This window comes from Electrona antarctica (assembly GCF_951216825.1).
Source record: "Electrona antarctica genome assembly, chromosome: 2".
In the NCBI taxonomy this organism is placed as follows: domain Eukaryota; kingdom Metazoa; phylum Chordata; class Actinopteri; order Myctophiformes; family Myctophidae; genus Electrona; species Electrona antarctica.
Window position 1 is genome coordinate 16,317,872 of NC_136807.1, and position 27,251 is coordinate 16,345,122.

Here is a 27,251-nt window from a genome sequence, read left to right on the forward strand (position 1 = left end):
AAAAGCCACCGCTAAAAACTAAAACTACACACAGATGTGTGCCGGTTTTAATCGGCTAAATTAATGTCATCATGACCCTTCAGTGTCATCACACGCTTTGAGGAGCCCCAAACCTTACACTTACAGTATGTGAAAGAACCACTTCTGAAAACACGTTGTACAGAGATATCTACAACATTCTGTCACATAATCAATCAATCACATATAACATAATCGGCTGACACAAATTACCAGGCAGGCAGCCACGCACGCAGCCACACACACACACACACACACACACACACACACACACACACACACACACACCCTGCCCTGGACTAGACTAGACTAGACTATCAATCACAAATCAATGATGATGCTCATGTCTATTTGCCAAGCCATATTGATCCTGTGCCCATGGTGTTCATTTCTATTCCATAGACACTCCAGATGTTAGACACATCCCTTAGTAGGTCAGTAGATAAACAACTGAAATGAGATATGGGGGGTGTTGGAAAAGCTCAAATTGATTGGCTGACAGAGAGACAGAGATGGAGAGAGATTCAGAGCTGGGGCTGTGATGAACGAGACATGGGCGATACTGTAGAGAGATGGAGAGATACAGTAGAGGTGAGGGGCGGAGGGAGTGATAGGAGGGATGGAGAGACATGTAGAGGGAGAGGTTTTGTGAGTAGTGTTACAGCTAAGATTGTGAGTTTAATTGATAGTCAGTTTAAATTATATGTCCCTTTTTTGTTGAGTGACACTTGTTGAAAGCGTTGTCTGACAACGTACGTATTTAAATGATCACATGTTCGGCATGTTGGAAAAAAGACCTTAAATATATTTGCTGTCGTTGGGTGGAAACCTTGTATGTTCAAAAAGATTATTTTTCAAATACAGTAAGTATTAAAAAAACGACAGTCTTGTATGATTTAATAGGGCATTAATTTACGACGGAACTGGAAATAGCCTACAGAGATTTCTACCTGAGATCAACGATATACATCCACCTTGCTAGTGTACTTCACTATGGATAACATGAAAAAGTTGAATCATGCTGAGGAAGGCTGTGGGCCGACACATCTGTGTGTTGCGCTGCTGCTGGGTCTTCAATAAATAAGAGATCCTAAAAGGAATCCAAGTGAGTAGTGGTGATCTTTTTTTGAGCAAATACATTAGCATGGATCCTCTACTCATGTCCGTTTGTAACTCTGAGAGTGTACAAATGGAGCCAAATGGGAACACTGATAGAGTTCATACCAACAAACCGACATTGGCTGCTCTGTGGATTTAATCCAGTTTATCTTTATTGGCCTTGATGTTACTGGAGCAATACTGCCACGACGTATCGATACACTGTTAGACAAAATATCAACAATAGAGTGTGTGTGCGTGTGTGCGTGCGTGCCTGCGTGCGTGCGTGCGTGCGTGCGTGCGTGCATGCACGCGCCTGCGCACACACACACACACACACACACACACACACACACACACACACACACTACAGTACATGATCTAAGTGGAGAGTCGCTCCATTTCCACTTCTCCACTCCCCTCTTTCTTCCTCCGTCAGCTCTATAATGTCCTCTAGTGTCAGCCGTCTGACAGGGCAAGATATTATTCACAGCATTCATCGTGTTTCAACCATACATAATCATCCTGTCAACTGTATCCATCTAGACAAGAGAGAAGTCACTGTTGATACAAAAAAACTAAATCTGTATTTTGACAAAAAAAGTCTCTCTCCTCTCCTCTCCTCTCCTCTCCTCTCCTCTCCTCTTCTCTGTAGAGAATGACAGGCCCAGTTCTCTGGTTCCAGAGGTGATAGATTACAACATGCCTCTCACCACCACCTATCTGAAGCAGATGAAGCTACAGTGTATGAGCAACAACAACGAGCAGGTAAGACAATGAACCATGCTGAACGTCAAAGCACTACATGAAGCGTCCTCCGTGGTGTAGTCATATGTTTCTCTGTGAAAAAAGAAAGGTGTGATATTGCTGTTGACATCGTATGAAGTTCTTCTTTGTTGGCACGTTGAAATTTGTTGTAATTACTGTAATAGTGGCAAAAATAGGGCTCACTCTATCGTTCAATTAATTGCTTTTCATTTGATGTTAGAAAAAGAATAACCTCTCAAGTGTTACTTCCTATTTTAGATTATGATGGTGTGGTGTATATCGGAACACCACAGACACTCATCTTAAGCCATTCTGTACAGGAACCCCTTTTGGTGTTTTAACTAAGCATTATGTTATACTTTAGCTATTGAAAAATAGCAGATCTACAAGCTCATAGCGCGCCACCGAGTGGCGCGCTACGAGCTTGTAGGTCTGCTATTTTTGAAAAACCGTGAAAATGCGGCACAAATCTTTGAATATATATTCTTTCAGAATACTTAGGGCGGCGGTGGCTCAGGGGTAGAGTGGCTGGATGGCAACCGCAAGGTTGCCAGTTCGAACCCGGGCTCCCCCAGAGTTAGTGTCGAAGTGTCCTTGAGCAAGACACTGAACCCCTAATTGCTCCTGATGTGCTGGTTGGTGCCTTGCATGGTTTCTTCCGCCATCGGTGTATGAATGTGTGTGTGAATGGGTGAATGTAATGCACAATCTATGTAAAGCGCCTTGGATAAAGGCGCTATATAAATGCACCATTTACCATTTACTTACATTCGACGTCAGGCCTAAATGGGTTAAGCCTCTTGTCTTCTATAACTCCCTGAGCAGTTTTGTGTTGAAGTGTCCATACTCATCGCTGCCTCATGTACAACTCGCTCGCTCGGTTGCAGACTAAATCAAGAAGGCAATTACATTGGTTTCCTCTTCATTTATAAATGCATTTATTTTAGTTGCCCTTCTTACTTGAATTTGGTTCAGTCTACTTTGTCATATCCACATATATCCTTATTTAAATGTATCAAAAATCTCTAATGAAGTTGGATGCAGGTCTTTCTGCTATAAAGCTCCATCTGATTGGAATGATCTATTTCATCCTTCTGTCGCTTGAACTTGTTTATGCTTCTAAACTGACAGTACCTTACGAACATATACACTGATGTATTTGTACTGTGCCCTTCTTTCCTCAGCTGTTGTTTAACAGCTGATGGCGGGGTGGGTGGGAGAGGGTGAGCAAGCTATCTGTGTATACTAGTACGGTATGTTTCTATGCATCCTGTTCATGGTTTATGGGACCCCCTTGAAAATGAGATGCTGCATCTCAAGGGGCTATCCCTTCAATACAATTCTGTAACTTGTTTACCTCCGCTGACATCTTCTGCTAATGGTATTATTGTAAAATATAGCAAGGTTGCAGCTGCTCCACGCTCATGGCTAATTAGATGACAGATTTGATGATATACAAACTCATTTATGCTTAGGAAAAGTGAAAGCGTGGAACCATCTAGCAGTAAACACATCCATGATATCTTGACATATTAGCTTAATAATCATTTGCTTATTCTCAGTTATGTTATATGTAAAGTATCACATGACAAAGATGTGTGTCCTGTGCGTCCATGTGTTTGAGCTCTACTATGGATATTGATTTTGAACTGCTGTCATTTGAGCAGAGACAGATAAAGTAAACCAGAATGCAATGGGTCCTGGTTTATAGCTTAGGGCCAAAACCATGAACGTTTTTTGTGGTAGGCTTAGAGGCTATATACCAGTAAGACGCCTGAGGTTTAGGGCGAGGTCGGGTGCACTAGCCAATAGCCATATATGGAGCGTGTCTTGAGTGTACAGGGTGTGATGAGGTCAGATCAACATAATATGTTGATCTGACCTCATCACACCCTGTACGGAACGTCAGAACAGGTCGGCTCCATATATGGAGATCTAAGGGTGGCAGCGGTGGAAGTGTCTTGAATGTACAGGGTTTGATGAGGGCCCAGGTAGGGTCAGGCCTTAATTTTCGGGCCTGTTGAGAACTCTAGTTGCTAGTCTCTGACGGCGGCGCCTCTGGCGTTCCCTGGCCAGGCGACAGCGGTGCTTGTCAGCAGTCTGCTGCACAATATATTTTGCCCAGGTCTCGTGACATCACTATGACATCATCAGGGATGATACTAAAACAGGGATCATATCTTAGTAAATGCGACCTGCTAGGGCCAGGTAGGGCCGGGCCTTAATTTTCGGGCATGTTGAGAACTCTAGTTTTCGCCGGCCGCCGGGCGCGGCTGCACAAATAACTTTGGGGCAGGCCTGTCTAGAGTTTAAATGGACAGGTATCAGTCAAAAGGGAGACATCGAAGAGGAAGGATGGACATGCGTGTGCGTGTGCATGTGCGTGTGCGCGTGCGAGCGAGAGAGTGTGAGTGCGCACCGGTATGACCAAATTGACAAAGACTAAATCTGAACATGTTCTGTATATTTTCATGTTTGTGCTGTAAGTACGCAATACCGTTTCAATTAGTTCAGTTAACTGTTCTTTCTCACCTACAGTAGTTTTAGTTTTTAGTTTAGTTGTTTGTTTCGGATTAGGTGAAAAATGGCCATAGGAAATGACATTTTTTATGGCAAATTGCATTTGACATCCCCACAGGGATATAAATACAATTGTGTGCATGTGTGCGTGCCTGCGTGGGGGTGGTTGTATCTGTGTGCTGATTTGCATGCATAATAGTGTTTTTGTGTCATGGTCTTTCCTATCTACGATGGTGTGTGTGTCCATGGCTCTCTTAGGGTGGATGTGTGTGGGCGTGCACCCGTACCTCTGCGTTAAGATTGTGTATGTGTCCATCCATGCCAGTGTGTGTTTGCGTGCCTATTGCAATGTCTGAGTGTGTGTGAGTGTGTGCGTGTGCGTGTGCGCATGCGTGCGTGCGTCACGTGTGTGCGTGCGTGCCTGTGTAGATAACCAGAGAGGGAATAGAGGGTTGAGACCATTCCAATTAAGCCAGGCCTCTGAGCATCTAGTTAATTAGCTCAGGAAGGACGGAGACGCTGGAGTGCCAATTTACACTGAAATGACAATATATCTGGCCACCTGTCTACCTGTCTGTCTGTCTGTCTGTCTGTCTACCAGCCTACCTGTCTGTCTACCAGCCTACCCGTCTGTCTACCAGCCTACCTGTCTGTCTACCAGCCCTATCTATGTCTACCAGCCTACCCGTCTTTCTACCAGCCTACCTGTCTGTCTACCAGCCCTATCTATCTGTCTACCAGCCCTATCTATCTGTCTACCAGCCCTATCTGTCTGTCTACCAGCCCTACCCGTCTGTCTACCAGCCTACCTGTCTGTCTACCAGCCCTATCTATGTCTACCAGCCTACCCGTCTGTCTACCAGCCTACCTGTCTGTCTACCAGCCTACCTGTCTGTCTACCAGCCCTATCTATGTCTACCAGCCTACCCGTCTGTCTACCAGCCTACCTGTCTGTCTACCAGCCTACCTGTCTGTCTACCAGCCCTATCTATGTCTACCAGCCTACCCGTCTTTATACCAACCTACCTGTCTGTCTACCAGCCCTACCTGTCTGTCTACCAGCCCTATCTATCTTTCTACCAGCCCTATCTGTCTACCAGCCCTACCTGTCTTTCTACCAGCCCTACCTGTCTGTCTACCAGCCCTACCTGTCTGTCTACCAGCCCTACCTGTCTGTCTACTAGCCTACCCATCTGTCTAGCATTCCTGTCTGTCCGTCTACCAGCCTGACTCTTTTTGTCAATGCAAGACACATGCTGCTCACAACCTCACATACAGCACCTCCATGTCCATATATATTTGACAAACATGCATGTGCGTGTTTCTGACTCGCTTGCTGTTGTATTTCTTTCTCCACATTTTGGAGCACACACGTTTTGGAGCATACACGGCGCACACACACACACACGCACGCACGTACACGTACGCCAGAAAATAAACGCAGCATTGCCAGGTCACATGGGGTCATCGCTGTTCTAATTGGCACGCTAACCAGTTGGCGCTTTCCTCATTATCATCCTCACATCAGTGAAAAAATGTAAAAGTACCAAATTAAAACATTTTCTTTTTAGTTGAAACATTTCAACATCATCATACCTATTAGTCAAGCAAAGTTTCCTCTAATTAAGGCCTTTTGTTGAAAGTAGTTGATTATTCTTCTCTTGCACATAAAAAACACATGTATGATAATACTGTACTGACATTCTTTATGTTGCTGCTGCCTTGGCCAGGTCTCCCTTGTAAAAGAGACCTTGAATCTCAACGGTACATCCTGGTTAAATGAATACAATTTGAAATAAAAATAAAATAAATCTGTTTGTGTTGCCAGGTACGCCATCATCACATACTCTAGTCTACAGTACAGTAGATCTGCAATTAGATCTGTCATATGAAAATGTGAAAATGAGCAGGTGTGGAAAGTGCAGTATAGCAGGAGCTGGATGTTAAACATGATCGTCATCGGTCATTATTATACTGGCAAACTGAGCGAAATGTAAGGCTTCACACAATGAAATACTCAGTTAGTAAGGATGTTACAGTGTGTAAGACACCAGAGGCCCCCTGCTGCAAGGAGAGTTGGGGTTCCTTTCGGAAGTGAGGTGGCGCTCGCAGTAAATGTATTTCATGTCTGCCTACAGCAGACCGTATGGTATATACAGATAGCTGTGTGTGTGTTGCGTGCGTGCGTGCGTGCGTGCGTGCGTGCGTGCGTGCGTGCGTGCGTGCGTGCGTGCGCGTCACACCCATACACAAATGAGAGCTTGTTCTGAAGGAAAAGCATAAACGGAAATTCAATCAGCCATTTTCTTAGGCAGAGGATGCCCTTTCTTAGGGAGGTGTCGAGATGGCACTTTGTATTATTGATCCTAACAGTCTTTTCCCTTTGTCGTGCTTTGTCCATTGGTTTGCAAAACATGTCACATTTGACTCAACGTGTGAAAGTTCTATTATTGTGTAAAATATGGAAGTGAATGAAAAACACAAAAAAACAAATAGTTAACAGGAATGTGTCCATAGGTTGCTCTCTAACCACTTTGAGCCTGGCTTCCTCGCCTTTGGACCGCAAGCTCATGGGTTCGATTCCGGGCACCGCCAACTCAGCATGAGTAGCACGGCTTGGGTGACGTTGAATAACACAATACTATAGCTTCAGAGTGGTAGAAATATGTAGGTGTTGTTGTCACAGATGATCTGGTAATAGAACAGAAATGTCTAAAGATGACGATTTAAAATAAGTGGTTTTATACAGGTTAGTTCCTTGTTAATGGAAACCTAACAAACTGAATGTTTATGGTTTCTTCATGGGTAGGGCTAAGGCTGTCACCATCATGTAATTGTTCTTTAATTTTAATTATTTAATTAAAAGTATTAATTAATTAATTGTAATACAAATAATGTTATATTGTGAATGAATGAATGAAAAACTTTATTCCGAACATGATAAAATTAGACAAAAAAGTCTCACTGGCCGCAAGTATAATTATTATTATTATTTTTTTACTTTTATATGTTGGGAAAGGAGTAGGGAGAAGTAAAAAACGTATATAACCCTACCCTTTATGACTTATTTCAGCGTCATCGCTTGACGTCAGTACATATACCAACATGGTATAAACTAAACAAAATAATTCACAGAGAAATTAAGTACATAATTAAATAATGTAATAGTTTAAGTCATATATATTTATAAACATGTATATGCTCTATAATGTATTCTATTCTATATATCATATTATCAATAAAAAATACTTTATATATTTCATATAATACATACATTTGGCATATTATATATATTCCTATATACATACAACAAGTACAATTATCTAAATGATATGTCTGTGTCATTGTAACTCTTCCTCGCTATACCTCATAATAATGCATTCTTTATATCTTTTTTTGAACTGGTTCACAATTGAGCATTGCTTGAGTTCCACATGCATACTGTTCCATAGATTTACTCCACAGATTGAAATAGAAAATTATTTTAGTGTTGTCCGAGCCACTCTGGTTTTTAGATTTAGGGCTCCATTTTCGTCACCGATAAACCCCTTATCCCTAAACTTCTTTGCCTTTTTTTTACTATTTTGAAAAACATTTTTGAATATTTCAACTAGCTAATCTACATGGACACGTTGTGAGCTTGTAGACTGGCCATTTTAACTATTCAAAAATGTTTTGCAAAATAGTAAAAAAAAAGGCAAAGAAGTTTAGGGATAAGGGGTTTAGCGGTGACGAAAATGGAGCCCTTAGTTCCCCCCTTAAATTATAGCCCTTAAAACATCACCTGAATAATTCCAGGGAGTTGATTATTCCGACGACTGTGGCTCAAGAGGTAGAGCAGGTCGTCCAATGATCCATGGGTCGGCGGTTCGAATCCCGGCTCCTCCTGTCTACATGTCGAAGTGTCCTTGGGCAAGACACTGAACCCCAAAATTGCTCCCGATGTGCTGGTTGGTACCTTGCATGGCTTCCGCCGCAATCGGTGTATGAATGTGTGTGTGAATGGGTGAATGTAATGCACAATCTATGTAAAGCGCCTTGGATAAAGGCGCTATATAAATGCACCATTTACCATTTACCATTTGCTTTGTACATTATAAGGGCAGTTTTATATTATTATTATTATATCCATGAATTGTAAGTAATTGTACGTGAAAGGCGGTAGAATCAGGATGAAACCTTGCCTTGAAAGTGTGAAAGTGTATTTTTGCGTCCATTTAATACACTCAAGAGTTACTATTTCACAATTAACACTGTGCATGTGTCCATTGTGTGTATGTGTCCATCGTGTGTGTGTGTGCGTGTGCGTGCATGTGAGACAGCCTATAGTGTTATTCCCAGAAGATCTCAGCTCCAGACAGGAACAATGACGCACTCACCTATAGAAATAATAACACAGGACATAAGGGGGCACTAGGTTCACTGTGTGTGTGTGTGTGTGTGTGTGTGTGTGTGTGTGTGTGTGTGTGTGTGTGTGTGTGTGTGTGTGTGTGTGTGTGTGTGTGTGTGTGTGTGTGTGTGTGTGTGTGTGTGTGTGTGTGTGTGTGTGTGTGTGTGTGTGTGTGTGTGTGTGTGTGCGTTAAAATGTGTGCGCGAATGGGCAGAGGGGGAGCAGAGTGCAGGATGGCTGAATAGTAGTCTGAGAAAAAGGAGGTCAGAGTCTTTTGTCTGAGAGAGAGAGACAGAGAGAAAGAGAGAGAGAGAGGGAAAGAAAAAGAGAGAGACAGCGAAAGAGAGAGAGGGAAAGAAGGAGAGAAATATAAATCTATACAAGCTTTTTTTTGACAATGTCAGCAACTGACCAGCAGACCTCTGCTTGGAGTCCAGCGTTTCAGTCTATGTGGAGGCCAGGGGCATTGCATTTACACCATACATCCGGATGGATATTTGGACTTGAACCACTGTTTAATACAGAAAGAGTGTGTAGACCGAGACAGAACGAGGAAGAAGAGAAAACGGGGTGTTTATTATTTTGAGAGTCTGCTCTTTTGTCTCCATGAGAGAGAGAGACAGAGGGAGAGAGAGGATAGGATACAGTACATTATGTGAGGGAGGTCTTTGCTCTGCTGGCCCCATTAACACTATGCCGTCTTCAGTCCATCCGTTCTCCTTTTCCACATCCCTCCATCCGCTCTGTCCCAATTCAATAAGAGGGGGAAATTACCCAGAATGCTTCCTGAGGGGAAGGAGTGCGAGCAGATGCACCAGAGAGGAGAGGAGAGGAGAGGAGAGGAGAGGAGAGGAGAGGAGAGGAGAGGAGAGGAGAGGGGAGGGGAGGGGAGGGGAGGGGAGGGGAGAGGAGAGGAGAGGAGAGGAGAGGAGAGGAGAGGAGAGGAGAGGAGAGGAGAGGAGAGGAGAGGAGAGGAGAGGACTGTAACTACTTGGATGACAAGTGCAAGGAGCAGATGAGAAAGGAGAGAATATGTGAATAGAAGACAGGAGGAAGAAGGGAGAGGAGAGTGGAGGCAGGGTTGACAGACCTTAGGAAAGGAGAACATAAAAAAGGAGATAGGTGCCGCGTGGGGGTGAAAACTGCCAAGAGTGGTGGGAGGGTTGGGGGGTAAATGAGGAGTGTTGGAGGTAGAGATGGGGAGGAGAGGGATAGGGGGGTTGTGAGGAGGGCAGGAGAAAGGAATGGGGGAGGGATTGAGGGATGGGGGAAGGGAGGCGTTGGGGCGAGAATTAAAAAGATAGAATGAGGTGCTTCATTATGGTTTATGTTCTCCCCCTCTGCCCATTATTCCACCTTTCTCCAGAGAAAACTCATTTCATTATTTTTTGGGTACGCTAAAAGTGTGTGTGTGTGTGTGTGTGTGTGTGTGTGTGTGTGTGTGTGTGTGTGTGTGTGTGTGTGTGTGTGTGTGTGTGTGTGTGTGTGTGTGTGTGTGTGTGTGTGTGTGTGTGTGTGTGTGTGTGTGTGTCGTGCGTGCGTGCGTGCGTGCGTGCGCGTGCGTGGAGGGAAGATTGGTTGGGGGTTGGTGTGTTATAATTACTAGAAGACTAGGCGAACACTGCAAAGGGAGAATGGCTTGTTGTTTGATAAAGGCTGCTTTGTGTATAGACTGTAGAGTCAGGAGGCCTTGAGGAGGAACACAACAGACTCTCAAAGCAACACCATCATTCCTAAATGACATGTCAAGTGACACCCACCCTGACGAGGACTGAAAGCAAAACATTTAAAAGGTCATGTCCTTGGATTTAGCACACTGAACTATCCAGATTATTTTGAACCAAGTTCAGGTTTGAGGCTTTTTGAATAATTCCCCTGTAAGCTACACCAGTGTGTAGTTTCCAGACAGCTGTGCATGCACCTATACAGGCTACATTTCAATGCAGAGCCTGCCTGGTTCATATTTCCCCAGTGAAGAAACAAAAGGCACCACAGACTGCCTGCTGTGTTTGAAGAAAAAATAACAGAAAAAGATGAAAACAGAAAGGCATGTCTGCTGTTTGACAGAGATCTGAGTGTGTATTTGCTGATCAAACAAACACGCCTAACTAGTAAATTGAAGAGGACAAATGCAGAGGACACACACACACACACACACACACACACACACACACACACACACACACACACACACACACACACACACACACACACACACACACACACACACACACACACACACACATTGATCAAAGGTACATTTCTATGTAGTCTCAACAGTATGTTTCACATCATGCCCTTTCACAGCCAACACATCATGATTGAGTGGTGTGATACAAAGCATCATGTTTCATTTATTCTTTAAACCATCTCATTTTTGTTGTTTTAAGCTTGACCTGCCAACAGCTGCATGCACATCTGCATCAAGAGAAGAGAACGTCATCGTTTTCTTCACTTGATGCTTCTTCTCAGGTTGAGTTTACGACGTCTTTCAGTGGCATGTCTTCCTTCTGCCCTTTCCCTTTCCCTTCACTTCCCTGCATAAGATGGAGGGAGTATTTCATGTTTCTCTTTAATATACCCAAAACAAGACACGGTACTATAACAGCATGGTTTCCCTGTGCAGTCAGTATTTGGAGGCCAGTGTGGAACCGTCTGTAAGTCCAACTTGGACAGTTGACCCTGTTGGTGTCTCGGACAGGTTACTGGAGACATACCTTTAGTGCAAAATCTCCATATCCGGGCAAGAATTTGGGGTACATAGTATACATACATACATACATACATACATACATACATACATACATACATACATACATACATACATACATACATACATACATACATACATACATACATACATACATACATACATACATACATACATACATTAAGGTATTGTAGGCTGGGATTTTACAAGAAAGCCCCCCTTTTAAATACATACATACATACAGACATACAGACCTACATACATACATACTTATAAGGTATGCCATCTGGTGGCTAATGAACCAAACACATTCTCAGAAGTTGAAGCCCACTTTTAGGCCAGTGTAACAGAGCATGCTTTTGCCTTTTTTAAAACCTTACCCATTTTAACCAAATACATACATACATACATACATACATACATACATACATACATACGAGCGGGGGTCATATAGACAAATGCTGTTATAGACAGCAGACTCCTTTGGTGCCATGCCATGAAAATCAGGGATAGTATCACATGAATATTGCCTGGCATTAAATCTCAGCACATGATGCCACTCGCCCAGCGCTTTTAACTTGCTGTGGAAAATAAGCATCAGCCCAGTGACCAACAATTGTAAATATGAACATTGAATTATTTATTTTTTTGCTGCAGTGCAGGCTTAACTGGATCATTACATTCCTGCTAGCAATGAGGAGAAGAAGCAATAAGCACGCTTGTCAGTGCTGACTGTAATTGCTGTGGTACTTTCACCGCATGGTTACTATGACTGTGTAGTTCAATAACTCACCTGTAGATGGCAGGTTTGGCATGTAAATGTTTCAGTGGATCACTGTGTGGACTCAAACACACTTGCAAGCACACACACCGCGCACGCATACACACACACACACACACACACACACACACACACACACACACACACACACACACACACACACACAGACACGCACAGGTTCTGCTTTATATTAAAACACTATGTTATGAATATGAGTGAACCCAGTGGAAAAGGTCGCTGCCATGTAAGAAGAAAATTAAAAAGCACTTCAGTGTCACCATATAGTCTTATCTGCTGTAATGTAATATACAGAGAAGCGCGACGGCTTTAAAAAGAACTTCACACACTTGGAGAGGAGTGTCTGCTTGTCCAAGATTGAGGGGAAAAAAACGTGTTTTAATTAAAAAAATCACACCCATGTGAAGTGAGGGGCGCTCTTATCATCGTACATCATCATGACGTAAAATAGACACTATGACTATTTGCTCAGACACTATGATGTAAAATTCTCCATTCATTGTCAATGGGAATTTAATGTTTGTGTAGGATTGAAATCTACACTAATAGCGAATATAGGAAAAAGCCTCTCAATGGCTGCTCCATTGAATAGCATCAGATTGGAAACTTCAAACTAATTTTATTTGTAAAAGTAATTTGGTATTTGGATGTTTCTGTGCATGTTTGTATGTCTTAGGGCTGCAACTTTGTAAAAATAATTATAATCTATACATGTTTCAATTAATCAAATAATAATATTGTGTTTTTATCAACAAATATATGAACCTATTTTCAATATTATTATTTTTGTACGTTTTTTAGACTTTTCACCTATAATGATATACCCAAAATAAAGATAGACTATTCATCTATTATTTTATGAAATTATTGATTAGGGTCTGTTACGAACTGGGTTTTACTGCCCGTAACGCATGTATGAAAGAACAACACGGCTCATAATAGAGTATCGGGTTTAATACTTAATCAACAATATAACTTACAAAGTGGCTTTAGTGCATAACGAAATGGCTCTGTGAGCCCAGAATGAATGAACACTTATGATGAATGGATTAACAAACAACATACCCTAACAGACAGACAAATGGAACTACAACTAAACCTGACACGAAACACATAATCAGTCGGCTGGAGGGAAGGCCACACGCAGCAGTGTTCCAACACCACACGCAGCAGTGTTCCCACCTCAAAGTCCAAGCAGAGAGTGAGCTTTATAGTCCAGGTAGCGAGGCCTGAGCTGCCACAGGACCAATCCGAGGGCTGATCAGGCTCCAAGCCAGGTCCTCCTCAGGACGGCAACACATTTGGGACACGTCACTCAACACCTGCAGGGGACAGAAGCAACAACCAGTACCAGGCAACATAATAGGCGCTCCTCCTATAACCTAGTACCTGCTAAACAAGCCTACTAATAAATATATATAGATATGATAGCATCAGCTCCATATATATTCATCACCACTAATCAAACATAATCACAACAGCCAACGGCTGTTACAGGGTCCACTTGGGTCCATTTGTACACTCTCAGAGTTACAGACCTGTAAGGGTCCATTCCAAACCTCTGGTTAGACGTTGAGAAACAGGGGGCTAATATATCTATATTTCCATCCAGTCTATCTTCATCTATTTGCTGATATTTATTAGCTTATAACCACTTAAACCCTTTATACTTCTAACTTAGTTGACTGGGATCCCCAGGGCTCTATATTGGATCCTCTAGTATTTCCCTCTACACCAAATCTCTTCGCTAGAAATAGCCGATCTACACACTTACAACACGTCGCTTTGCTTATAGATCTGTTATTTTCCCCAAATGTTCCCCACCCCCGAAAACGGACTACAGTAAGGTTCAAGTGATTCATAGTTGCATTGTGGTTGTATTCCATGAGAGAATATTATATCATTGGTTTGTGATGGAGATCCTCCAACATGAATTCTCTCTGTGGGTGTTGTCAATACGCCAGGTCATCTGGATCGCTCCCAATGGCTCCTGCAGTACTTACCGTGGTGGGCTGGGCTTACATCTGTTCAGAAATATGCCCCTTGGTGGGTTTTGAAATGGTTCTCTTTTGTTATTTCAATTTATTTAGTTATTATAGTGCCAAATTATAGTGCCAAACTCATCAAGTTTTCTCAAGACGCTTTATATATAGAGTAGAAACCCAACGTGTGCCCCCTGAGCAAGCATTGGCAAAACCTCAAGCAGAACTCAGCTATAGGGTGGGCGGCCATCTGCCTCGACCGTGTTGGAGTGTGTGTGTGTGTGTGTGTGTGTGTGTGTGTGTGTGTGTGTGTGTGTGTGTGTGTGTGTGTGTGTGTGTGTGTGTGTGTGTGTGTGTGTGTGTGTGTGTGTGTGTGTGTGTGTGTGTGTGTGTGTGCGTGTGCGCGCATGTGTGAGACAGTAGAAAGAGGGCAGGGGAACACAAAGATTGACAGCGAGAATAATAACTATAACTAAATGCACATGAATAGCAATAATAACAGTTCGCAGCCATATTCCATGAAAACCCTCGGTTAGTTTATGTTGTACACATGGCTAGTGAAGTGGGCAATTTATGAAGACATGAGTTAATTTATTCCTAGTAAAGGGACTCCCTATTTCTTTAATTTGCATTGTGAGATCCCATTGCGGGATCCCATAGGATATACTGAGAGCTGTGATAGATGGATGGATGGAGCAGATTTGAGAGGAACAAGAGGGGGTGGATGGATGGATAGAGATAGATAGATAGATAGATAGATAGATAGATAGATAGATAGATAGATAGATAGATAGAACACAATACATTCAAATTTCACCGTCTATCAAAACATGAGTTTCAACAATCAATGATCATTACATTGTTCTGTGATGTCAGATCGCATCACAGTAGTCCCGTTTGAGTCCCACACCACTCAGATTCATGCCTAGCCTCTCACTTTTCCCAGTTTCTCGCCACTGTCTTATCAAATTAAGCATGCACTTAAAAAATATTATACTTTAAAAGACAAACAGCATAATACCACATCATACTGTAGATCCAAAGTCTATGGTGAAGAAAATAACGATGAGATTTAATCTATGCTTTCAACTCTGTATGTTCATGTCATGTGAATCTTGTGGTCACCATCATCATCTTACAGTAATAATAATAACTAGTAATAATCATTACAATGATCATTACAATGATACAAATCCTTAGTAATAGTAGAGCCCTAACATACTGTTATGCTAAAATGTAGTGCCATGAATATAAGGTGCTAAATTGAAAAGAAACTGTACGTGAAAGACATATATTATAAGTTTAGCAGCATAATACCTCTGCTTTAAAACCTTGCACCACTAAGCCATCACGTTCTCCCTCTGCTGACATTGTGTCTATTGCACCATGCTGAAGAGAGCACAATAAGACAATCAGAAACACCTGATCAAACAACCCATGAGTCACTCCCACCATTTCCACCCACAACAGAAGCTTAATAAAGGAAGATAGAGTAACTCGGAGTCTTGCACAAGTCCATCCAGTCTGCAGTTTGCTTGCATGTATCATAATTTACATTACTTACATTTAGGCGGGGTGCGCCAGGGCCTCGTCTGCTGGGAGCGCAGGCAACAAGGGCATCCTTCCTGCAGTGTGGCGGCGGTCTCTCTCCTGCTGCCTTTCCTCTCTCTCACTGTGGCTGTCACCTAAAATAAAGAACAAAAAGTTACATTTATTTAGTTTAACATTTTAACTGAGCCCCCTATATAATATATATACAGTTCAACAAAAACACTTTCTGATAACATTTTACATGAGAAATAGGCCATACAAGTTGCTCAAATAATTTTATATCTACTAGTTTAAGTTAATCAATATACAATATTTCATAGTTTGACCCTTTTGTGGTATTACCCCGCCTGCTAACACGGAAAATGAATGAAAACTTGCCTCACTTCGTGTACATGTAGCTACTGTTACACTACTTATCAATCTGGCATCTGTCATCAGAATAATGCACTAATTGGAACAGTTTGGTGTGTCCACATCACTCGGCGTGAGGTAGGTTACCTCCAGGGTCTGCAGCTCTGCGCCCTGGTAGCCTCTTTCCTGGCCATGGCCATGCTCTGTCTACTACTGCTACTGCTGCCGGACATGTTGGACTGGACACTGTTGATGGACAGTCGGCTAGACAAGCGACTGTCGGACTCACTGCCTTGGTAAAACTCATCCAGCTGTTGCTGGATCTTGGCCCGCTCATCTGCGGTGAGCCTGCACCTCCTGTCCGCCATGATGACCTGCGGCTCCGGCTGCGGTGCCGACTCTACCGGGCGCCTCCTCCCCCCAGCCAACGTGGGAGAGGGCTGGTACGAGACTGGGAAGGAGCCCGTTGTCATCCCTTCCGGAAATTTCTGAGCAAGCAACTTGAGACCTCCGGAGAGCATGTAGACATTCTCGAATCCGCGCTCGCAAATTAATTTGCCCGCTTGCCTGGCTAGAATCTCATCCTCGTCGTACACAATGATGATCTTCTCTTCTGCGTTTTTAAAAGCACGCATTTCCGTGGTGTTTATGTGATGGGTTAAGAGATTGGTGAGGGGGTAATTGTTTGCACCGATGATGTGGCACCGATCATACTGCTCTTGGTCCCGCACATCCAGCAGCAGGTAGGGGCAGTCGGGGTAGATGTCGTACGGCCGCGGAGTTTTGATAGTCACTGGCATCGGACCACTCCTGTCCGCGTCCAGCTCTCCCACTCCTCTGAGAACGTTCAATGCTGCAGATGGTGGCAGGAGGCCGTCGATCAGCAGTGGAGTGGTGGCGGCAGTCACTAGTGTCTGACGTGAACTTTTGTCCGGCAGCAGGTGCGTCTGACTGGTGTTTCTGTCCGGTGTCTGAATGTTGCTGTTCAGCGGGGGCTGGTGGTGCGCCTGACTATTCATGTCCGAAGGGTGCGTCTGACTGTTCCAGTTCTTGTTCCTGTTCTTGTTCATGTCCAGCTCTCCCACTCCACTTATAACGCTCAGCAGTGTGGACCTCGTAGAGTAGTTGCAGGAGTATCCGGGCTCCCTTCTGCTGTTCTCTGGAGGCAGTGGCGGCATGGGAGACGGTTTGGGCATGGTCAGCTCAAACATGCGCTGTGTGTCTGCCTTTGCTTTGGCCTTTGCCGTTTCCTCTGCCGCCACCTCTGCCTCTGACATCACAGACTGTGTGTCCGTGCTGTCGCGTGTCTTTGCGTCTGTGCTGTCACCCAGATAGGGAGCGGGTGTCTCAGCCTCCTGCCTGAGTGGTTCGTCACCATCCACATCTTCATTTAGCTCCGCTAAAGACGCTACCTGGAGTAGCAACTGTGCAAGAAATGGCACCTTTAGGCGTTTGAAGGGCTCATTATTGCGGTACCTGTAATGTTTCTGGGTCTCTGCCACCCTTTCCAGATACTTTGATAGACTGCATCCTGTGTCCAGTCTCGCTTTAACATGTTTATACCGTGGGTTCTCTGGTGTTCGTTTGTCAAAGTACTTTGGATTCCCAATGGGTTTCATATCTCGAACTCTCTCACTCTCAATTCTATCGTTTCTCTCACTCTTAATTATGTCATTCTCTCACTCCCTTAAATAGGCTACACTCATTACATGGGGTGTGACGTCATGGGCCCTGTGACATGCCCTCTCTTTCTCTCTCTCTCTCTCTCTCACACACACACACACACACACACACACACACACACACACACACACACACACACACACACACACACACACACACACACACACACACACAGTACACACACAGTACACACACACACACACACACCATACTCACTGGGTGTGACGTCATCGCCCGTGGCCCCGCCCCCGTCTTTGGGGCTGGTTGCCAGAGAGAATCTTGAGGGGTCCTGCTGTGCGCTGGCGCTCCCTCCCCTTACAGCAGGATATATTGTCCTTTCACAAATAAATAATAAATAAATACAATTACACAGCAGAAACGAGACATAAAATCAAATAAACCCCGGAGGTTGCATGTTTTAGAAACGAGGAGCGATCGACATTCATGTTTGAAATCTTGTTGGAGTGAAGGTAAGGTGTTTTTTTATTTATGTTTCGTCAATCTGTACAGGAAAGGGTTATGTTTTTAATTTGGAGCGAGTTGTTTGTGCGTGTGTGCGCTTATAGCAGCCCATTTCTTTCCCCTGCTCTTTAAATGACAACAGGGAGAAGCGACGAGGCTCTGCATGCGTTGAATTGGCGATCCTGCATTTTCCTGCGGTCACACAATTTGCGAGGTGTATATTGGCTGCAGTATTGATGAAGCGCTCTGATTATTATTATCGATGCCAATTCATCCGGTCGGGTCGGGAAATATCGCACGTTTATCTAAAATAAGTAACATTTCGCACTTCTTGTCGTCACCGTAAAGCGATAGAGAGTGAAGTTACTTAGGATGTTTAGTTGTTGTCATGCTGTTATGCTTACAGGCGTACAGTAGGCTACGAGTCCTATCGGGAGGGCATTACTGCCTGTCCGGTCCAACTGAGGCGCGTTGTTGTAAAAGTGTGGAATAGTAGGCTAGTCCTCGGCTATGAATTATTTGTGACTATACAACATATTACAACTAGGCAGTGAGTAGCTATTAGTGGTCTATCTTGTGGCATTGGCACATTTGGCAGCCCTGATCATTTATTTAATTTAATTTATTATTATAATTAATATGTATTATTCACGAGAGCGTATAGCTGACTGTGTGTAATTGCAGAGTGCAGTGGGCCAGTGTGCCTATCTGTGACTGTCACATTGTTCTGTCTCCACGGGGGTGGGGGTGCTGCGGAATGACCACGCTCCCTCCCGCACACTTTCAATGTGGCACACACACGCTGCCACATTGCCCCTCACGCCTCCTCCTCCCGCACTGTACAATTTGCGGTCCGTTTGATTGAGTTAAAATTGATAATTTAACAGATTATTTGACGGTGTGATTGAACAGATTTCAAAAGTTGTGATTTATTTTGAATGTATTTTTAATTGTGCTGGTTGCCAGGGAATGGGGACACTGAGGTTAGGTATCTCATCAAAGGTGTAGGGCAGGCCATGTAGGGTAGGCTATTTGTTTGTATTAAATTACATTCTCTAACACAAGGATTGTAATTCTGCCTAGATAATGGGTAGAAACATGAAGCTAATGTAAACAAAATGAATGTCAATGGCTCATTATTTGACTAATACAGCCTATAGCTACAGTGTAAGCAAAGCACTAGTATAGCTACACACATTATCAGACATTGTACTAAGACAGCGTTTTATGGTGGAGTGGTTAAGGTTTACTGTGGACTGTGGAGCAGGTCAAAGTTTAAAGTGTGTGTGTGTGTGTGTGTGTGTGTGTGTGTGTGTGTGTGTGTGTGTGTGTGTGTGTGTGTGTGTGTGTGTGTGTGTGTGTGTGTGTGTGTGTGTGTGTGTGTGTGTGTGTGTGTGTGTGTGTGTGTGTGTGTGTGTGTGTGTGTGTGGTGTCATAATTGAAATCTTTGTACCCCAGTCCCACAAGTATGAGACATCTGTCTGTGGACATTGACACTCATCATCTCAGTTTCCATGGTTGAGTGGTTAACAGTTAGTGCTTGTTTTGTGGGGTCAACGGTTTGAACTTAAAGCTCAATGTGACACGACTGGGTGGTGAATTCAGTGGATTGAGCTTAATTTCTTATAATGTTCACACATCGGTTCATTTGGGAAATGATTGGAGGCTATAATTAAATGCATTGCAACTTGTTTCTTTGGTCCGGGTGTAAACTATCCAGCGTTACTTGTCTCCAATCCAGTAGAGTTGTAGTGAGTAAATGTGACATTATAAAGTTCTTACTGTACGTACAGTAACAGTATACACCTGCTAGGATCCCAACACGAGGTCCCGCATGTTTCTGAGAAAGTCGTACGCTTCAATTACTACATGCTAAATATACAGTACTTCTCCTATTCATTTGTAGTGGAGCTTTTCTTGTTTTTTCTGCTCTCCCCCACAGCATTGCCTGTTATGCTATTTCCAAAAGCTGTATAACACATTAGGTTCAAGGTTTCCTTACGACACCATTATATTATGTTACATCTTGTGTCGTGTACAGGTGCATAACAGTGACATAATTGTGTTCTTGTTCCTCATTTGTCTCAGCGATTTATTAACGGCGGTCCGAAGCCCTATTAGTTGAGCTGTGGAGGTATTGGATGACTGTATGTAATGTCAGCCTGTCTACCGTCACTCTATAGACTGTATCTTCAACAAATCACAATACTTAACTCAATATCTGACGATTTATGGTACAAGTTGGTGGCCAAAGGTCAAAATCAATTCACCTACACATTCTACATAACTTCTGAACTATTCATCTTAAACGTGTTTTGTATGTAGACGTACAGTATGATGGCGTCCTGCTGTGCAAAAATCATCACGTTGTGTAAGATAATGTGAGTTGATGTTTTATAATATTTGACCTTCAAACAGATAAACATTGCCAGACACCCCGGATGAAAGGCCACATGGCTCAACTATGCACACCTCTAGACGGACCGTGTATTGATTATATTGACAGTTTGTCTGTCCATCCGGGACTCAATCTCACAAACCACTGGTCAGATCAAATGTTTTCTGCATGCCAGCAAAGCCCATGCATTTGTTTCACTTTTTTTTTTTTTTACATCTTTTGAAATGTTACATTTTATTAACTTGGAGTCATTCATCATAGTACTGTATATGTCATAGATGGCTGATGTCATTGATTTGCACAAATATGGAGTTACAGTACACCCGGCCTGGCATAGATAAGTGTTTCACTGAGCACACCTTTCTCTTTCTAGTTATTAAGCCTGATTCATCATAGCCTACTTGTTTGTGCTCAGAAAATCTACATGCTCACGTCTACAAGCCTGATCACATCTACAAGCCGATCTACAAGCTCACAGTGTAGCCTGCGTTGAGAGCTTGTAGATTGGCTATTTTTGGTGTGAGAAGTATAAATTAGCCTTTGCTGTATTCAAGGTAGTTCAGGAGAATCTTTCCTTTCAACATGCCGTCTGTCAAGGCCAAATTCCACAGGGAATGCAGGGTGCAGCAGCATGCCACTGTAGTCTCCGGCATCTAAGGGGTTAAGGTCTTTGAAATGGTTCTTTAACACACACACACACACACACACACACACACACACACACACACACACACACACACACACACACACACACACACACACACACACACACACACCAACCTTCTGCTACGGGACAGAAAGGGGAGGAGAAGAGCTTCTCTTCGAGGGGATAAAGCCTTAAGTTAGGGCCTGCTTAGCTCCCACTCTGCTCAGCTCCAAAATAACATCACTTTTCCTCTGACCTGGCCCTGCGATCAGCAGGAGCGCTGGGGAGGATGAGGGGGAGGGAAGGAGGGAGGAAGGGATGAGGGAGAGAGAGGAGGGGAGGGTAGAGACCTGCCTACTAATCCCCTTTCCCCTCTTCGTCCTCTTCCTCTCTCTGTAGGGGTGTGTCTCTCTTTCTGGATGGGTTGGGTGGGTCTCTTTTCATCTCCCCCTCACTGTAGTGTACAGTATATGTTCCTCAATCTCTCTCTCTTTCTGGTGTGTCCTTGGGCGAGGCTTGGCTTATTACTTCTGTGTTTTTCTGTTCTTCTTCCACTCCCTTGTTGGTTTATTGCTATTATTTCTGTCTTATCGATTAGTCTATACTCTATCTATTTATCTATCTATCTATCTATAAGTTGTCAAGGTCCAATCATGTTTTCTCTTGCTTTAACACATGTCTATATGACATGTATGTATATCCAGTAGAATGGATGTGTGACTGTTTTCTTCCAAATCGCCCTGCTGGCACGCTGTCTCACACGCTTCATTCAAAGCCCTGCACTGAAAGTGCTCCAATCTCGCTCTAACAATGATGCTGTCAAGACTCTCCCTCAATGGCCCTCTGAAAGGGGATTCAGTGTGTTCTTCAGTGAGTCACAGAGCCTTTGTGTAACTGTACCTTTGTGGAGAGCTGTGGGTTATTGGGTGCAGTGCAGATGTACTGGCTTGTCATGTTTGAACTGCAACGATCTGTCTGATACCTGTCCATCTGAGCTCCACACACACTGTTGCCCTGCATGGTGTGTATACAGCACAATCCTCAGTGTTAATTGAACTCTGACAGTAGGGCTGGGCAATTTATCAATATATCAATACCGAGATATGAGACTAGATCTCATCTGGGGTTTTGCCATTTTGTGTTTTCCTGGTTTTTATCACTTATTATCAACCCATTTTGACCTGAGATCAGATTCTAAAAATGTCTTCTACATCCTGACAGTTTTCTGAAAAAGCTGTTTCTATGTCAGTCGTTCTTCGATTTTTCAAAAATAGCAGACCTACAAGTTCATAGCGCGCCACTCGGTGGCGCGCTATGAGCTTGTAGATCTGCTATTTTTCAATAGCTAAAGCATAACATGATGCTAACACCAAAAGGGGTTCCCGCCCAAAATGGATTAAGCCCTTTAAATTTGTCACGGTAACAGGAAGAGTGTGCACCTAAACAGTGTGGCCACCTGAATGCCCACAATGCCCGCTCCTCCAGGGGAGCTCCTCCTCAGGCTCAATCAGTGATGAACTCACTCAACTTCTAACTCGACTTGTATTGCTGCACCCATGAGTATGGATGGACTTAGTTGGAATATAAACACTAAACCCTGTGCTTCGCTCTCTAGCCTAGTCTATTCTCACACTCACAGATAGGAACTGTGTAGCTCATAAGTATTGGTCATGGATAGTTCAGTAGATCCAATGGGCTCTGCTTGATGAGCAGTGTCAACAGAATACAGAGAGGTGGCCTTTAACGGTGCTTAATTAGCACATGGCGCTCTAGTAGCGCTGCCTTTTCATGTACAGGGGTATTCTCTGCACGGCGGGAAGTTCCCATGTGCTCAGGGCTTGATTAGTCCTGCCTGCTGCGCGTTAGCTCAGTGTTTGATTTGCATTGCCTCAGGGGATTGTGCAGTGCCCTAGCCTTAATAGTGGGGGCAGAAAACGAGGATGGGTCAAACAGTGAACACTTGTAAATGTAAACAAATTGACTAAGCCAGTGGGACCCTCTGATGTGAGAGATTTAACAGTGGAAATCTAGGCTAGCGGGTGAGAAGTTAAGTAACAAGCTGAAGATGTTTTGAACCAGTTCAGTGTACAAAGCACGATGCAATACAATACAATAATGTATTGTCCCCTTAGGGACCTTTTCCTTGAGCTCAGTATCACTGGATTTAACATAATGTAGTGTATGTCATTCTACATTACATTCAGTTGTAATACAGTCAAATTCATATTGGTATTCATACGTACAACAGTACATACAGTATATTCAAGTGCAGTTAGTAAAAATAGGGTTCAAATGGTGTGTGTGCGGTGTGGGGGATCCATGCTTCTGCTTTTGATATCTGCCCTCGAGTCAGTCAAATGTATCACCGGTGAGGATATGGTTTATCCCTGCTTGTAGAATATTAATTTGGATTTTGGCCATGGCTGCTTTTGGTCAACTCTGCCAGCTATTTTGGCAGGTAACCAATCAATTAGTCCTAATCTAGGCCAACAATCTGTTTGGCTGGCAGAACAACGAGAAAGGATGGTGACATTAAATTTGGTTTCTGTTTCATTTTTTATCAGCCGACACTCATTCCAAAGTCTCCTGCAGATCTGTGAGGACATGGCAACACGATTTATGACTGAGTTATTCAGCTGATATTCATTATCATGTACACTGAGATGTGAGGCTTTGATGTATGAATTTCCCTGCCTCAGTCTCATCAACAAGCCCTATTCCCTCTGGCCAGCATTCTGCTCACGTGCGGAAGTCTTGACACATCAAAACCAGCTTCTCTCACAGCTTTTAGCAAAGCCAAAGTGAAGTTATAAGCAGGCTGGGCCTCACACAGTGCCTCTTCATGCGACCTCACAGCAAGTGTAAAAAAAAAAGAAGGAAAAATGATTAAAGACAGAAAATTGTCGGTTTGGCTGACATATCGACATTCATTCTGTATGCTCATTTATGTGAAATTATGCGTTTTACCGTCATAATTTTTCACTGTAATCTCATAAGAGAACGATGTTATTTTACTTTTATTTATGCAGGTGAAAATTCCTTTGAGATACAAGATATATTTTGTGAGGCACCTCTGTTCAGGGTAGCAGCAGCAGTACAGAACAATGCGATTTAGGTTGAAAATAGGTTTAGTTGGTCAGCCCGAAAGCAGACTTTTGGAACGCAAAAAGAAACAGGAAGCCAAGACTGATGGAGCCGTGGGACCCAGGCGTGGAAGATGTCAGCCATCTTGACATGTGGATCCTCAAAAATGACACAGATGTCCCAACAGCCAGCATCACAGTGCAAGGCTCAGAGATGGTCTAAGACATCGCAGTGGGAGAGTCTTATGGACAGCACTTGGCTGCATGAGTGATGTTGTTGAGGGGCCTATACAGGTTTAATGTTTGTTTTTCCTTAAACAAACATTAAAAACGCCATTGACAATGAAGGGAAATTTACATCATCTTGTCCCTAACACAAACATTAAATGCCATTGACAATAAAGATAATTTAATGTTTGTTTTGTCCATGTTCGTTTTACATCACCATTACATCACCTAATCATAGCAACATGAGTTAGACTTTAATATATTAGCGCCCCTCACTTTACACGGGTGTGATTGTTGTTGCTATGGACATGGCATTAGATTTACATTTTATTTGGTCAACTCTGCCTTCTATATTGGCTGGTTCATCACCTGCCTTCCATGGGATTAAGATGAGGAACAGGGCTAATCCACCTCGGTATCAAAGGTGACGCCATAATCCCAAATACAAACCAATTGTTCTTTCCAGTTGCCTTAAAGGTCCACTTACTATCTGCTGTAAGTGTATTGTGGGCCAGTAATGTCAGATTGTACTGCAGGTTTAGTGTAATAATCAATTTATTAATGGGCTTACTCCAAATATCAATTTGTTGCTGGTGCGTAAGCTTTCCACTTAAGCCGTAGTAAATCTATCACATCTTTACTACACCAATAATGTAAACATGTTAATAATTCGTATTTTTGTTCCATTGGTCTTTTATTTAGCCTATAGGTGATCTTAGTAGCCTGCTTTTATAAAATATTGAAATGCCTATTTCAAAATGTATTTTTACCTCTTCACTCTTAAAACAAGATTGAATAAGAAAACGATACTATGTGCTGTATGTTTCATCTACACATTACTGTATGACGTGATGTTTTTTGTCTATTTTTTGTGTCCTAAAGAATCTCCCAAATCTTTCACGCAATAAATACATTTTAATTATAAAAACAATCAAAAAAAAGTTTCACTTCAACTACTCTGGCGACACCCTGCATGACAACTAATCACCATGACCATGCTCTGGTAGACTATAGTAATGCCATTGCCTGGCAGGCATCGTGTGTGTGTGTGTGTGTGTGTGTGTGTGTGTGTGTGTGTGTGTGTGTGTGTGTGTGTGCGTGTGCGTGTGCGTGCGCGTGCGCGCAGTGCTCAGCCAGCGGAACCACAGTGTCCCAACAGAGATGTGCTTTGTAATACTGGAGCAAAGCTCTGCTCTTCTACGACTTCTCTCTATGACTTCTCTCATCTCCCTCAAGTCACGCACTCCTCCTCCCCCATTGTCCTCTACTTTTCTGAGTGTGTACTTTCTCTATGTCTCTCTGGCTTGCTGTCAGTCTTTCCCTGTCTTCCTTACAGTGAATATCACTATGTCTGTGCTGTAACTCCCTCCCTCTCTCCCTCCTGTGTGTCTGTCTGTCTGTCTGTCTGTCTGTCTCTCTCTACCCCCCCTCTCTCTTTCTAACTCTCGCTCTCTCTGACACATAATATGACAGACTGATAGTCAGCTCTGGTCATTTGGGAGGCAGGCAACTCACAGACAGACAAGTCAATCTGTTGAACATGATGGCTCACTTATTCGGTCCGGCCAGGAGCCAGGCGCTGTATAAGAGCCAATTGTCTGTTAGGAGTGGTGGGGGGACAGAGGGGGAGTCGCATAGACCAGGGTTTAGGAGTGGTGGGGGGACAGAGGGGGAGTCGCATAGACCAGGGTTTAGGAGTGGTGGGGGGACAGAGGGGGAGTCGCATAGACCAGGGTTTAGGAGTGGTGGGGGGACAGAGGGGGAGTCGCATAGACCAGGGTTTCTGTTAGGAGTGGTGGGGGGACAGAGGGGGAGTCGCATAGACCAGGGTTTCTGTTAGGAGTGGTGGGGGGACAGAGGGGGAGTCGCATAGACCAGGGTTTCTGTTAGGAGTGGTGGGGGGACAGAGGGGGAGTCGCATAGACCAGGGTTTAGGAGTGGTGGGGGGACAGAGGGGGAGTCGCATAGACCAGGGTTTCTCAAAGGAGGGTGCGTCACGCAAAGGAGTGGTGGGGGGACAGAGGGGGAGTCGCATAGACCAGGGTTTCTCAAAGGAGGGTGCGTCACGCAAGTCCAGGGGTGCCACAGAATACTTTGATAATATTTTGAATTTTATCTATATCACTTCATTTGAAACGTCATAAGGGTATACTTAATGGAAACGTATATTCTCTGTATCTGTCCTGTAACAAGAAGGTCTCTGGTTCCATCCCCGACTGCAACTCAGTAGGACCGCGTTCTGTCCTATAGTCTGCGCTTATCATTAAAACTCTTCCTCTCAACAACAGATCCAAATGGAATTTGGGAACGGCACAGAGCGCTTCCAGCAACGAGCAGCACTCATAATGAGTCACGGTATCAAAAATCAATTCAAATGTTTCCTGGCAACAAGAGGCTCCTGTGTCATTATAGTGTCATTACAGCTGTCCCCTTAGGTAGTGTTGTCTATAAGTAAGAGTTTCACTGAGTTGCACTACCGCTGACTTTAGGTGATAAACACGCCACGTTAATTTAACTCTGAGCATGTACAAATGGAATGAAATGGACTGTAAGGCTCCACTTGG

At 43.5% G+C, this 27,251-nt stretch overlaps 2 protein-coding genes across 2 annotated transcripts in view; one reads left to right on the plus strand and one right to left on the minus strand.

Annotated features, from left to right (window-relative positions):
* Positions 1 to 27,251, plus strand: part of nol4lb (nucleolar protein 4-like b) — a 185,311-nt gene that overhangs the window by 50,789 nt on the left and 107,271 nt on the right. Inside the window, exon 4 of the mRNA XM_079528322.1 lies at positions 1,772 to 1,884. Coding sequence (XP_079384448.1) covers positions 1,772 to 1,884 — 113 coding nt within the window. The remainder of the gene's footprint in view (positions 1 to 1,771; positions 1,885 to 27,251) is intronic.
* LOC306942824 (centrosomal protein of 41 kDa-like) lies at positions 16,331 to 17,806 on the minus strand (the record flags this gene model as incomplete). The annotated part of the gene is made up of 1 exon (XM_079528941.1): positions 16,331 to 17,806. The coding sequence occupies one exon, from the start codon at positions 17,804 to 17,806 to the stop codon at positions 16,331 to 16,333; it is 1,476 nt and encodes a 491-aa protein (XP_079385067.1).